The sequence below is a fragment of the Athene noctua genome, unplaced genomic scaffold, assembly GCF_965140245.1.
Source record: "Athene noctua unplaced genomic scaffold, bAthNoc1.hap1.1 HAP1_HAP1_scaffold_36, whole genome shotgun sequence".
Lineage (NCBI taxonomy): Eukaryota > Metazoa > Chordata > Aves > Strigiformes > Strigidae > Athene > Athene noctua.
Genome location: NW_027437538.1, coordinates 1,187,837 through 1,201,440, shown reverse-complemented (window position 1 = coordinate 1,201,440; position 13,604 = coordinate 1,187,837). Strand labels below are relative to the sequence as shown.

General features: G+C 55.7%; 1 protein-coding gene across 1 annotated transcript; it reads left to right on the top strand.

The window, feature by feature from the left end:
* The first annotated feature begins 5,964 nt into the window (after positions 1-5,964).
* On the top strand, positions 5,965-8,007 carry LOC141974233 (olfactory receptor 14J1-like). Its single transcript, XM_074933567.1, has 2 exons — positions 5,965-6,712; positions 8,000-8,007. The coding sequence occupies exons 1-2, from the start codon at positions 5,965-5,967 to the stop codon at positions 8,005-8,007; spliced, it is 756 nt and encodes a 251-aa protein (XP_074789668.1).
* The last annotated feature ends 5,597 nt before the right edge of the window (positions 8,008-13,604 follow it).

Here is a 13,604-nt window from a genome sequence, read left to right as displayed (position 1 = left end):
AATGACCATTTCTGAAGCCAACTTTCAGATGCAAACTCTCTAGAAAAAGGGCCTTTTCATTATTCTTTAGTTTTCTCCTCCCCTGACTTCAGTTCATTCAGATTCCTCTAAGCTCGCGAGCCGCTGCTTTCAACTTCAGGTGCTTAAAATCTTGCCTCTCTTTCAGCAGACTAATTGTCTCCTTGGCCAACTCCTCCAGAATGTTTATCTCTACCTTTTTCTATCTGCCAACCTAAAATATTTCTCATAGGATTACCCTTGTAGAAAGTCAACCTCATTGGAGACAGCTTGTCCTTGACTTATGGGAGAGAATGAACCTTGATGATGTTTGACTTTTCCTTGCCTGCGAACAGCAGAAATCCTTCTGCACCCGTGTGCAGGCGGTTCTCCAAGGACAACAGGGGGGAGATTGTGCAAAGGAGCTGTAACCTCCCGCTGCAGAGATCAGAGGAGAAATCTGATGTAAGGAGAGATGATGCGAGTCCCAGGCGGCTGAGGAGAGAAATGCTGGGACTGGGGGTGAGGACAAAGGTTGTCCGGACTGTGTTGGACCCCAAGGGACTGTCCAGGAGATCTCCCGAGGAGATGCTCTGCATCGATGTCAGTCAGAGAGTGCTGCTATCACCTCTTCTCTAAAGTGTAAATTAAATAATGTGCTCTTTAAAATACAGATTGATTTGTATTAGGGGCACTTTGAAATCTTCCTCCTTAACTACACCAGGAAATGACTCCAATTAGCTGCACAAGTCCTGAAGACTTGAAGAAATCTAAAGGAAGAGAACGAGCTCGTTAGGGCTTTGTGTATTTTAATGAGCCCCGTGGTGTATTTGGCCCCATGTCCATGATGCTCAGGCCCTGAGAGGAGACTGAGCAAAGGCCTCAACAAGTCCAAGTCAGCAGCAAAGCTCCCCGTGCCCTGAAGCCCTGATTGGCCCCACGGAGGGCCAGGACTGACAAAGCCTCTGCAGGGACTCGTTAGAGCAGAGAATTGGAGGCTGTGATTGCAGGCAGGCAAAGGCCCCGTGCAGGGCTGTCCTGCTGTGAAACCCTTGGGTTGGTGATGGAGCACAAAGGCCAAGCCCTGACCCTCAGGCCCTGGGAAGGAGATGCTGCCCCTCGTGTGTGGCTCAGGGCTCTTCCTGGGGGCAGGGGCTGTGAGGGGGAGCAATGCCGAGTGTAGGAAACTGCACAACCCCTCCCGCCTTCCCCAAGCAATGGCGAAGAAGAAATGAAGTGCAGAGCCTCCCAGTCAAGTTTCTCCTGTGAGGCCTCAGTGGCAGAGGCAACTGCCATAGCCCAGGGGAGAAAGACCTTGGTCCTGTTGGGCCTTTTCGCCGTGCCAGAGCCCTTGGCCATCTCGCCTGCCGGCTGTCCTACACTGGCCCCTGCCGGCACCTCTTTCCCTCCAGGCTGCAGACACCCATCTTGCTTTCCCACCTAGCTCCTGCCTCAGCATTTCCACACCTTCACTGATGTCTCTCCACCCTCACCGGCTGTTCCTTGAGAGACAAACCATGGCCTGATCCTGACTCCCTTGGGAGATCTCATGCACCGCACTGCTACCATCTGAGTGACATCTCGTATCCTTCAAATGCAGTCTGAGCCTTCCAAGATGCACTTTGTTGAGGTTCCCTTCTCTTCCGACTACCAAGAAATGCTCCATCACTCGGAAACCCCCCTTCAAGCAGCTGCAGGCTGTTTGTACAGTGCCCTGAGGCTGCACCTCACCAGGCTCAAGCAGCCCAGGTTTCTCAGCCTCTCCACCAAGTCCCCACACCCCGTCCTGGCAGCTCTGCTCTGGAGCCTCTCCAGTTCCTCCCCATTCCTTCAGCACAGGGAGCCCCACCCCAGACACCCCAGTCATGATGTGGCCACCACAGTGCTGATGGGAACTGCCTTGTCTGAGCTGGCCACATGCCCCTAACGCAGCCCCATGGGCAGCTGGCCTTCCTCACGGGGACACGCCCCTCTGCCTTGGATGGCATCCCGAGGGATGCCCAGGCCCTTCTCCTCGGGGTCATTCCTCCTCCGCCGGTCAGGTCCCAGCGTGCCCCCAGCTCTGGGGTTGTTCTGTCCCCAAATGCAGGACTGGCCACTTGCCCTCGTAAAGCTTCAGGAGGTTTCTACTGACTGAAGCCCAGAGAGTTTCAGGGTCCCCCAGCAATGCAGCTGGCTCCAGGGCCAGCTGGGAATGTGCAGGTAGAGGAGAGCATTCCCCCAGGTGCAGTCAGGGATCACTGTCCACCTTCCCTTCAACCCAGGCTGGCTAGCAGAGGTCCATGGACTTCCAAGTCCCCGCGGAGTACCAGGGCCTAAACCTGTGTCCTTCCTCCAGCTGTCCAGAGGAGACTTCATCCTCCTGCTGTCCTTCATCAGGAGGTTGGCTGATCCTGAGCAGAAGACCCCTGTGCCCTGAAGAGTCCGTGATGCTCAGCACAGCAAACCTGAGCAGAGCCAGGCCTGGGCTGTGCCGGGCTGTGCTCCATGTACAGCTGGGCCTTCAGGCCCTGTTGGGCTGAGTGTATCCCTTGGGCGTCAGTTCAACTTGATTGTAAGAGAGAAGAGTGCAGGAAGGTCCCACCTGCCCCTGGCCATCCCGCCATCGGCATGTCCTGACCTTTATACAAAAGCAGCAGCACACGCCCGTGGGAACACCCTCTGTTGGGGGCAGCAGGAGCAAGAAAAACCTTGTGAGAGCAGCACTGTAACTGGTAACACGGAAAGAGCTCACAGGGGCACAATGAGAGAACAGTTCCAGGGGTGGGATCTGCACAGCTCCCTGCACCGGGATCAAAACCATGTCCTTGTTCAAACCAGCACCCAAGCCTGCTGCTGGCCTGCCAGGGATTGCGGCAGGTGTGACCTCACAGCTGCCTTCACAGCCATGCACCTGCTGCTGGCCCACGAGATCCTGAGGCACAGCTGAGCTCATCCCAGCGCTCCACACCAGCTCCTCCTCGTGGCCCACGAGGGGATCAGATACAGGTCACCTCACGTTCCGCTTCCAAGGCCTTACGGCTGCTCTAGAACCCTGCAGGGCCTGTGCTGCCCCCAAGGGCCAGACAGACCAAGTCAGGGTTAGGATAGGGACTCAGGGGGACGGGGTCAGAGTGTGGGAACAAGGGCTTCCGAGGCTTAGGTGGTAAAACCCAGGCTGTTACTGGGGCACACTGGGATGCCCTGGAGTGTCATGGCCATGGGAGGGGAGGGTCTGAGGGCAGCAGAACTCATGGTGCCTGCCTTTTTCAGTTCCCCCTGTAGAGACACCACAAGACCTCAATGGTTGCTGGGATGTCCCCAGTACCAGCAAGGGATGGGAGAACCAAGTGTACCCCAGTTCCCCAGACTGCAGGCCCTCCATGTCCACCCCACTAATTACCACCACGCCATAACCTGCTCTCGCTTTGAGGAATGCCTCGGGAAGAAGAGCAAAGGGGTGCTCTGGACTGGATCTTGGTGGGCTGGGGGTGGGCACAGCTTTCCCCAGTCCCCACAGGCCCATGGCTTCCCCTGGTCTGAGCAGGAAAATCCCTTCTGCCCTGCCCAGCCCCATTCCTCCAAGTGTCCCCGGGGATACCTGTCCATGCAAGGGCCAGGGGTGGGGACGGAGACAAGGAGAGAGTGAGGAGTTCATGTCCTCCAAAGGGGAGGGGTGGAGGTGGGGGAGACCCAAAGACAGGGCACTGGGGGGAATTAGTGGACACCAGGGTACGGGGCTGGAGGGGTTGCCGGGACAGGACTGTGTCGAGTGCAAGTGAGGATGAAAGGAATTCAAGTGGAGGGACACGGAGACTGCAAGCAGAGTGGATGATGGGGACAGAAGGAAGAGGAGTGCAGAGGACAAACCCAATGGGATTGGAGAGTGTTTGGGAGTGGGGGATCAAGGCAGGGGATCCGGGGACACTCCTGCAGGGGACAGGATGGACAGTGAAGGAGTGAGGGGAGAGAGGGAAGGAAAGGCCTCGGGAGGGATTCAAGGGAGGGGATTTGGGGACCCCAGAGAGGACATGAAAGAGATGCCAGGGATGAGATGTCTGAAGGGAGCAAACCAATGGGATAGGGAGGGATAAGAGGGGTGGAGGTGGGGGCATCAGGACAAGAATTTTCCTTTGTAGTAAGATACAGCATGAGAAAGGACTAATGCCACCAAGTGCAGCTGAGGAGGCCCAGGCTGGGCAGAGAGCAATGTCCCTGGAAGGGCAGTGCTGTGGTGGAACAGGTCACCCCGAGGGAGACTGGAGCAGCCCCAGGCTTTGTGTGTCAAGGAGCAGGCAGGGAGGACGCAGAGATCTCAGGAAAGGAAGGGAGATGCTCAGGGGAGAGCAGGGTGTGGGAGCTGGGTGGACGTCTCCAGCCGGCAGAGAAAGAGGTGCAGGTGTGGGACACGGTGGGACAGCCTGTGGTGGAGACGACAGAGGGGTGAGCAAAGTCTGAGCATCCCCCAGCAGAGCTGAGCTCTCTCTGCCCTTGGCTCTGGCTGGTGTCTCTGCCACTGGTGGCCATGAGGAAGCCCCTTCCCCTTCCAGCACTGGGTCTCATGGCCTCCCCTTCCCCAGCCGAGAGCCTGGCAGGGGTTGGACCATAGTCCTGCCCTTGGCATTGCCCATCCCCACATCACCCTGCCCCAGGAAGAGCCCTGAGCAATGGGTGAGGGACAGGAACTGACTTCCCCGGTTCTGGGGGTGAGGCCACGGCCCTTCAACTTTACGTAACACACCCAGGTTTGTTCAGTATTTGTTCCACACTGACAGGGCCTTTATTTCCCTGTCATCTCTGCCGGGAGTTTTCTGCTGTCACCAGCCCCGCAGGAGGTTTGTCAGTAACGGTCCTCACTGGGAGCCATTAACACTCCAAGAAACTTTGCAGTTGGCCTCTGGCTTTGACTTCCTGACTGGCACCTTCATCATCCAATCACTGTCTGAGGTCCATGGACTCAGACCAACCCTCCTCAAGGAGTCATTAAAATGCCTTGGGCTTGCATTCTGCTGTGATGCTGGGCCGGGCTGCTGGGCTGGAGGGAGCTGAGGGCAAGTGGTCAGCGCTGCAGAGAGCCAGCTCTGCCCAGGAGCAGCTCCTCTGCAAAGCGCAGCAGGGCTGAGGGCACTGCCTGCAGGCACCGAGGGCAGAGGAGCCGGGCACAGAGAGGGCAGAGGCAGACGGCACTGGCAGGGTGCTGAGAGCTCACTGCAGGAGAAATCTTCCCAGCCCGTGACACCGTCAGTCTGTGGGTGCGGGGCAGGGCAGCTGCAGGTGCGGAGGGATGTGGGGAGGCCGGCACAGCCCCAGGAATCTCCCTGGTGTCTGGAGGAGGAGGCCGTGCTCCCGAGCAGGGCTTCCCTGCTGCGCTGCCAGAGGGACAGGCCATGGCTCTGCCTTCTCCCGGGGACGGCTGCAGGGGGTGCAGGCGCGGGTGCGGCCGGGGGTGCCCAGGGCTGTCCTTCCGAGCAGGGTCCCTGCACCCCCGGGGCTGTGTGCTGGGGCAGGGACTCTGCCGCCGGCCAGGGTCAGCACTCAGCCTGCCCGGGGAGCTGCCCACGGCGCCGGGGGGAGCAGCTGTGGGGGGCAGGAGAGACCCCGGCAGGGCAGGGTCCTGCTGCTGTGGAGAGGGTGCTGCCTTGGGCAGGGCTGCTCACAGCCCCACATCACCCCCAGGACAGTTCCAAGGGTACATCATAATGGGAGTGTGAAAGGAGGGATTAGTCAAAACTTAAGGAGTATCTTTTGTTCAGAGAAATCTACCCTAAATTCTCACTTGTTTTTCCAACACATAGAGGTCCCCATGTCCAGTAGAAACAAATGACTAACGGCAGCTCCATCACCGAGTTCCTCCTCCTGGCATTCGCAGACAGACGGGAGCTGCAGCTCCTGCACTTCTGGCTCTTCCTGGGCATCTCCCTGGCTGCCCTCCTGGGCAACGGCCTCATCATCACCGCCATCGCCTGTGACCACCGCCTGCACACCCCCATGTACTTCTTCCTCCTCAACCTCTCCCTCCTCGACCTGGGCTCCCTCTCCACCACTCTCCCCAAAGCCATGGCCAACTCCCTCTGGCACAACAGGCACATCTCCTACTTGGGGTGTGCTGCACAGACATTTTTTTTCTTTTTCTTTGCTACAGCAGAGTTTTCTCTCCTCACCGTCATGTCCTACGACCGCTACGTTGCCATCTGCAAACCCCTGCACTACGGGACCCTCCTGGGCAGCAGAGCTTGTGTCCACATGGCAGCAGCTGCCTGGGGCACTGGGTTCCTCAATTCTCTCCTGCACACGGCCAACACATTTTCACTGCCACTGTGCCAGGGCAATGCTGTGGACGAGTTCTTCTGTGAAATCCCCCACATCCTCAAGCTCTCCTGCTCACACTCCTACCTCAGGGAAGTTGGGCTTATCATGGTCAGTGCCTGTTTGGCTTTTGGGTGTTTTGTGTTCATTGTGGTGTCCTATGTGCAGATCTTCAGGGCCGTGCTGAGGATCCCCTCTGAGCAGGGACGGCACAAAGCCTTTTCCACGTGCCTCCCTCACCTGGCCGTGGTCTCCGTGTTAATCAGCACGGCTCTATTTGCCTACCTGAAGCCGCCCTCCATCTCCTCCCCATCCCTGGACCTGGTGGTGTCATTTCTGTACTCGGTGGTGCCTCCAGCAGTGAACCCCCTCATCTACAGCATGAGGAACCAGGAGATCAAGGATTCCCTGAGGAATCTGATAACTAGATGTTATGCTGAAGCAATGAACTGCTTATCTTCTTCATATTAATTACAATATAATTCTGTACAGTTCCAATCTCTGAATTTTCTGGGTTATTTTGTTGGATTTTTCTTTTAATGTTTTTTTCTTCCCCTTTAGAATTCAGTCTGCTTTTCTCACCAACTGGCTGCATGAATGAGGATCCATGATCTCTGTGTGTTGCAACAAAATAAAGGGCCTCCAGCTACTTTTCTTGTTCTGAGATACTTTCTTTAAGTTTTTAAGGACATGCACGTAAATTTCCTGTGTGCAGCGGTGGAGGGGAAGAGAGTCCCAGCATGGCAGCCCTGCCAGGGAGCACTTGGTCCTCCAGAGATGTTCTCTCTTCCCTTCCACACTCTCTTTCTGATCCCTTCAGTTTGGTGTGAGGCCTGAGTGCCCTGGCAGCTTGGTCACACCCCTGCTGTGTGACAGCCCTGTGACCGCAGGCAGGGACAGGCACTGGGCACTTGTGTGACAGAGCCGGCCTCCCGAAGAGCGGTTCCCTCATGAAAGAGGATCTGCTCAGGGCAGTGCCTGAAGGCTGAGCTCTTCTCCCAAACCTGATCTCAAGAACACGCCCAAGGAAGTGGCCCGCAGAGGAAAACCCCAGCGAAGAGGTGAACAGTGTGATTTGCAGGGTGGGGGCTGGCAGCAGTGTCCTCGCACAGCCAGGCCTCCTGGGAGAGACCTGAAGGAGCAGGCTCTGCTCTGTGTCTGCGCTCACTGGACACACTGGGGCAGCTGCCTGTGCTGCTCTGGCTGGGAGAGAGTTCCTTTTCTTGCTGGGAGCTGCTATGGGGCTGGGGTTTGGTTTGTGCCATGAACAGTGCTGGTAACGCAGGGCTGATTTCGTTATTGCTGAGCAGGGCTTACACAGGGTCAGGGACATTCCTGCTCCTCACCCCACCCCACCAGCGAGCAGCTGGAGGTGCACAAGGAGCTGGGAGGGGACACGGCTGGGACAGCTGACCCCGACTGACCAACGGGGTATTTTGTACCTTATGACATCATGCTCAGTTATATAAAGCTGGGGGAGAAGGACGAACATGGGGACATTCAGAGTCATGGAGTTCGTCTTCCCACGTCACTGTTATGTGTGATGGAGCCCTGATATTCTGGCAGAAGACCTGACTGGCAAAATGGGAAGTGATTGAATTCCATGTTTTCCTCTGCTTACACGTGTGGCTTTTGCTTTACCTACAAAATAGTCTGTATCTCAAGTTGTGAGTTTTCTTACTTTTACCCTTGTGCTTCACTCCCTCATCGCACCCAGGGCAGTGAGTGAGTGGCTGTGTGGGGCTCAGATGCTGGCTGGGGTTAGACCATGACCCTGACCCATGGAAATCATCACGCTCTAGCCCCTCCCAAACACCATTTCCAGCACTGGCCTCTCACTTCAGCTCGGAGAGGGTCTTTGTCCCTCCACAGAGGGACACCAAATGAGTAGGTCAGAAGTTCATGTTTGCATTTTATGGAGGAGATGTAAACATGCACATCATGTGTGTGAGGTGAGAGAGCACAACTGCCATCAGCTATTCCTGGGGGTGCTGTGAAGGTGTGTGGCACAAACAGGGTCATGAGGTCACTTCACATTGACAGTAACGTCCCCTGGACAACCCCCTGGCTGCAGCCCTGGGAGGTGTTTCCTTGAACCGAGGTCCCCGAGTCCATTCCTCATGCCGTGGGGCATCTCCCACGAGTGCAGAGCAGGGTGATCAGCACAGGGCTGAGGGGCCTCCCAGCCTCTGGCCGTGACAGCAGGAGCCCAGAGAGACACGACGACTCCGGCAATGCACTGCCTCTGCGTGTGCAAGGGAAGGACTCGTGTCTCTGAACCCCCTGTGTGTAAGGTGAGGGCATGGGGCCAGCTGAGATGTGGGCACCTGACAGAGCCCGGACACTTGTGTGTGTGACCCAGGAACAACCCCCACTCTCCCAGTGAGACTCATCTCCGCTGCCTTGGACAGGCTCATGGCAAGTGCTCCTGTTGGCTCCGTCACCCTCGCCGGTGATTCTGGGCTGAGCCCTCAGAAGGGCCAGAGCAATCAGAGAGGTTCTGGGGTCCATGGAGAAGGCCGAGGGCAAACCCATCTTCAAGAAGGGCAGGAATGAGAACTGGGAGAATTATAGGGGAGAGTTATAGGCTTGTCAGCTTCCCTCCATCCCTGGGAAGGTCGTAGGCTACGTCCTCCTTCAGCCGTGTCCAGGTAGCTGAAGGCCAAGGAAGGGATTGCTGACCCACAACAGACCGGGCAAAGCAGGGCGTGTTGTGCACATGGGATTGTGCAAGGCCTGTGACATGGTCTCCCATCGTGTTCTCATAGCCAGGTGGGTGCTGCCTGGGCTGAAGAAGAATTGGCACTGGGCCCCAAACCCCACCTTGGCAGAGCTTTACTCAACACTCTCCAGGTCCCCCCCACTTCTCCAGAATGGGGACCCACTCCCTGGGACTCACCCATGTGTGTGGGGCCACACCAGTGCTGAGTGGAGGGGGATGGTAACCCAGGGTGTCTGGGTGGCCCACGCTCCTCCCAATGCAGCCCCGTAGGCAGCTGCCCTTGTTCATCGTGTCCATCCTCTCCTGGCTCGTAGGGAATCCCTCACGGTGCCCAGGCCCTTCTCCTCAGAGCCGCTGCTCAGCCCGGCAGGTCCCAGCCTGCCCTCAGCTATGGGACTATCCACCCCCTGCTCCCTGCTGATCCAGGATTGGCCACTTTTCCTTGTAAAGCTTCAATTTACTTCCATTTTCCCAATCCCAGAGTTTTCAAGGTCCCCACGGACTGAAGCTCCAATTGGTCGCCTTTTAATAGTTGTGGGCCTTTCGCTCATCTCGATTGGGGTGTCTTTCACAAGGGAAGAGCATGAGGAGTTGCAGGGCACTACAAATGCTCCCTCCTAGAGAAACTGTGGGGTCCTGGGGCTTTGCTACTGATAAGGCCATGGGGCTGGACCCGGAGGGGAAGTTACCCTTTATGGGAGAGAGCAGCAGGAAGGCATGGAGCTCTGCCGGGGGATGGAGGAGGAGTCAGCTGAGAGCTGAAGAACAGGCTTCATGAGAGCGGGCTCTGGCCTGCTGAGGAACCTGTTTGGAAGAATCCCGTGGGATGCTGCACTGAAGAGAAGAGTGGAGAGCTGTTGATGGTCACGGGTCTTGATGCAGAGAAATGATTGCTTGTTTTCAGGTTTATTTACTTACTTACTTATAGAAAAGTGTTTAGCAACTTATTTACTTACTTATAGAAAGTTGTAATATTTTTTTAGTATTGCTAATAATCCTGCTGCCCAGACTGCCTGTGGAATTTTACCAAGGACTGCTGTGTTCATCAACACAAAGCAGTTCACTGAGAGAATCTCCCAAGGATTACAATGTTCAGCAAAATATTAAACTTTTCTCCTTGAGTAACAGGTGGTTCTGTCTAGTTGGAATTTTGCTAATGAGTGAAGATAGCCATATACAAATGGTAGAAATTCTATTGGTTCTCTTACTTAAGATAGAAAGTAAACTGTCTGAAAAACACTCTTGTTATTCAAGGAATTGGCCAAGAGAATCTGTGCATGCTCCAGGGAAAAACAGGGTGAGAAAGACTCCGAGCCTTCCTCCCAAAGCCCCCCGGAGACGCCCCCAGGAGGCAATGGGCAGGTGCAAAGATGACATCAAGTGCTGACAGCAGCCTCTAGAGCTAACCCAGCCTCACTCCTGCACATGATGTTTGTGTGATGGAACCCAATGAATATGGAAATTCACACTCGATCAGGTTTTGGTAAAATGTGCGGGGGGTGTGCAAGCTTTGTGGAGAGATCCCCTTGCACCCTGGCACCGCAGTAAACATCCCTGCTGTGTGACTCTATTCGAGTTGTGGAGTCTTTTTTCTGCGAATCAGTCTCCTCTCGGAGCTCCAGTCCACCCAGAAATGCAGGAAGTCAAGCAGCCTGGGAGGAGACTGGTACAGGTGAGGGAGAAGGTCCTGGTAACAATGAAGCAGGAAGAGGCAGCAGAGAGAAGGTGGGAGCTGGCTGCCTGCCAGCCTCAGTGGTTCCGTGACTGTGCTGGAGAGAGACTTTTGTGGTGGTGGAGGGCAGGTCCTGGAGGGATGAGGGATCCCCGGGCAGCTCCTGGACAGGTGGAGAGTCTGAGATCAGCTCCTGCAGAGATCACTCCTGGACACGTGTCTGGAGAGGCCAAGGGTTCCCACTCCCACAGCCCCGCACACAAACAGCCCAAACCTCGTTTCTCCTGTCTCCACTGACAGGGCTTGTGCTTGGCCTACAGACCTCCCGAGGTCCCCTCCAGGATGGGTGACGGTGCCTTTCCTTCCACCACAGCTCTTCCCTTGATGATGACCGGGAGAGCACCCACACTCCCCGTGACCATGGAGGGAGCAGATGTAACTGTAGAGATATCCTCTGTAGCTTTTGTGTCCCACTGAAGTCATTGAGTCGGGGTTACTTGGCAGGTCCTACGTGGGGCCTTTCGAACCTCCTGAAATGCAACAAGGCCAAGTGCAAGGTCCTGCATCTGGGTCAAGGCAAATCCCAGTATCAGCACAGGCTGGAGGATGAAGGTGCTGGGAGCAGTCCTGCAGAAAAGGACTTGGGGGTGCTGGTGCATGAAAAGTTGACCCCGAGATGACAATGTGCACTCCGAGCCCAGGAAGCCAACCGTGTCCTGGACTGCATCAAATGAAGTGTGGCGGCAGCTCGAGGGAGGGGATGGTGCCGCTCTGCTGTGCTGAGAGCCCCCGGAGTGCTGCGTCCAGCTCGGGTTCTCAGCACGGCAGGGACATGGAACTCTTGGAGTGGCTCCAAAGGAGGGCCACAAAAATATTCAGAGGGATTCTTCAGCCTGGAGAAGAGAAGGCTCCAAGGAGACCTTGCTGCTGCCTTTCAGCGCTGAGAGGGGGCTTCAAAGTGAGATGGGGGGAGACTTTTGTGAAAGGACAGAGTGTAATGGTTCTCGACTAAAAGAGGGCAGATTCAGGGAGATAAAAGGAAGAACACTTTTACAGTGGCACTGGAGAAACCCTGGAACAGGCTGCCCAGAGCGGTGGTAGAGGCCCCGTCCCTGGGAACATTCAAGGTCGCTTTGGACGGGGCTTTGAGCCACGTGATCTACTTGAAGGTGTCCCTGCTCATTGCAGGGGCTTGGATTAGATGGCATTTAAAGGTCTTTTCCAGCCCAAACTCTTCTGTCACTCTACTCTAGGACCCCTTCACAGCCACCTCCACGTTCCTTTTCTGCCTGGTTCCATCACCTCTGATTTCCTTCTCCCCCCGCCCCCAGGGGTGGTCACCTCTTCTGGTGGTTCCCTCCAGAGTCTCTTCAGCGATGGCCTCGGTGGGGCACGGTAATACCCTCAGACACACGGGGGTTTGCTGCTGACTTTTAGTGCTCCAGAGCCTTGTTGGTTCTTCTTTCAGGATCTGCAGTTCAGGAATTTGGCACTAGAGGGCTCAGGAACAGACAAAATGCCCTGACAAGCCAAGGCAGTGGGCAGCACTTCCCTTAACTCCTCTCTTCTTAGGTGCTTCATCTCAGAGGTTTCAGGAGCACAGTCAAGGTGAACAAGTTTCAGTTCTCAGGAACAGTAAGAAATCATTTATTCTTTTTCCATTTCCCTTCTGTTCTGGTTACAGATCATGTGATATCAATAAACTCCCGTTATTTCCCCAGTCTCCAAAACCTTTCAGAGATGATGGGGAGTGGCCTCTCTGTGACATCATCCTGCTCTCTCAGCACCCTGGGATGCAGCCCCTCTGCGCTTGTGGACTGGAAGGGTTGAGGTTCATCAAGTAGCCTCTGATCTAGTTTTCACCGCCCCCTGACTGTTCTGCTCCAGAGTCCTGCCTCGAGGCACAAAGGCCGGGCAGACCTTGCTGGGGAAGGCTGAGGAGAAGAGGACAGAGTGTCTCAGACCTTTCTCCACAGACCCTTACTACATGGAGCAGAGCTCCCACATTCTCTCTGCTACTTTGTTAACTCTTCCTGAAGCAGACAACACCTTTGTTCTCATGCCCTTGACCTCACTTTCCAGTTTCCACTGAGTTTTGCTACAGACCATTGCCAAGCTGGGAAGATGCTCTTGCAGACCAGTTGCAGTGAGCTGGGCTTCCCTTCAGCGCTGCTGACCATGAGATCCCCACGGAAACTGCCCAGAACAGGCCAAAGGCTGCTCCTCTGAATTCTGGCGTCTGGTGTCTTCCAATCTGCTTCCTCCCTCCCCTCCTGAACTGGGGCCCTGCTATTTCAGGGTCATGGCAGCCAGTCTTCACAGCCCTGGCCAGCTCGGCCTTTCAGTGACCCCTCCCCTCTCCGGAGTGGGAAGGAAAAAACACAACAAAGAGCTCAGACATCAAGATCGGGACAGGGAGGGATGATTCACCCCTTATGGCCATGAGCAAAAGACAGACAGGTTAGGGGAACAAAAAACCCATCCATTTAATTCCAACACTAACAACAAAAGTTAAACCCCAGACTGGGACACTGAGAGGTTTTACCACATGTAAAAGCCCCTTCCCCCTCCCCTGCTTTCTTCCCAGGCTCAGCTTTGCTCCTGATTTCTCTCCCTCCTCCCTCGCAGCGGCGCAGGGGGGCAGGGGATGGGGTGTGTGATCAGTTCATCACCTGCTGCACAGGTTTTGGGGGTCTCACAGCCCTTGTCAGAGCACAGACAATGACAGTTTTGTGTTTGAAGACAGTGAGGACAGAGAGTCATCAGTAAGTGCTGGGACAGCCTGGGGTCAGAGTGAGGTGGGGCAGCAGGGGTGGGGTGAAAATCTGCAGAGAAACAGGCAGAGGCAGAGGAAAGTGTGGGACAGCCTGTGGTGGGGATGGGCCCTTGGCTGAGGCTGGCACCCCCCAACAGAACTGAAATCCTCGT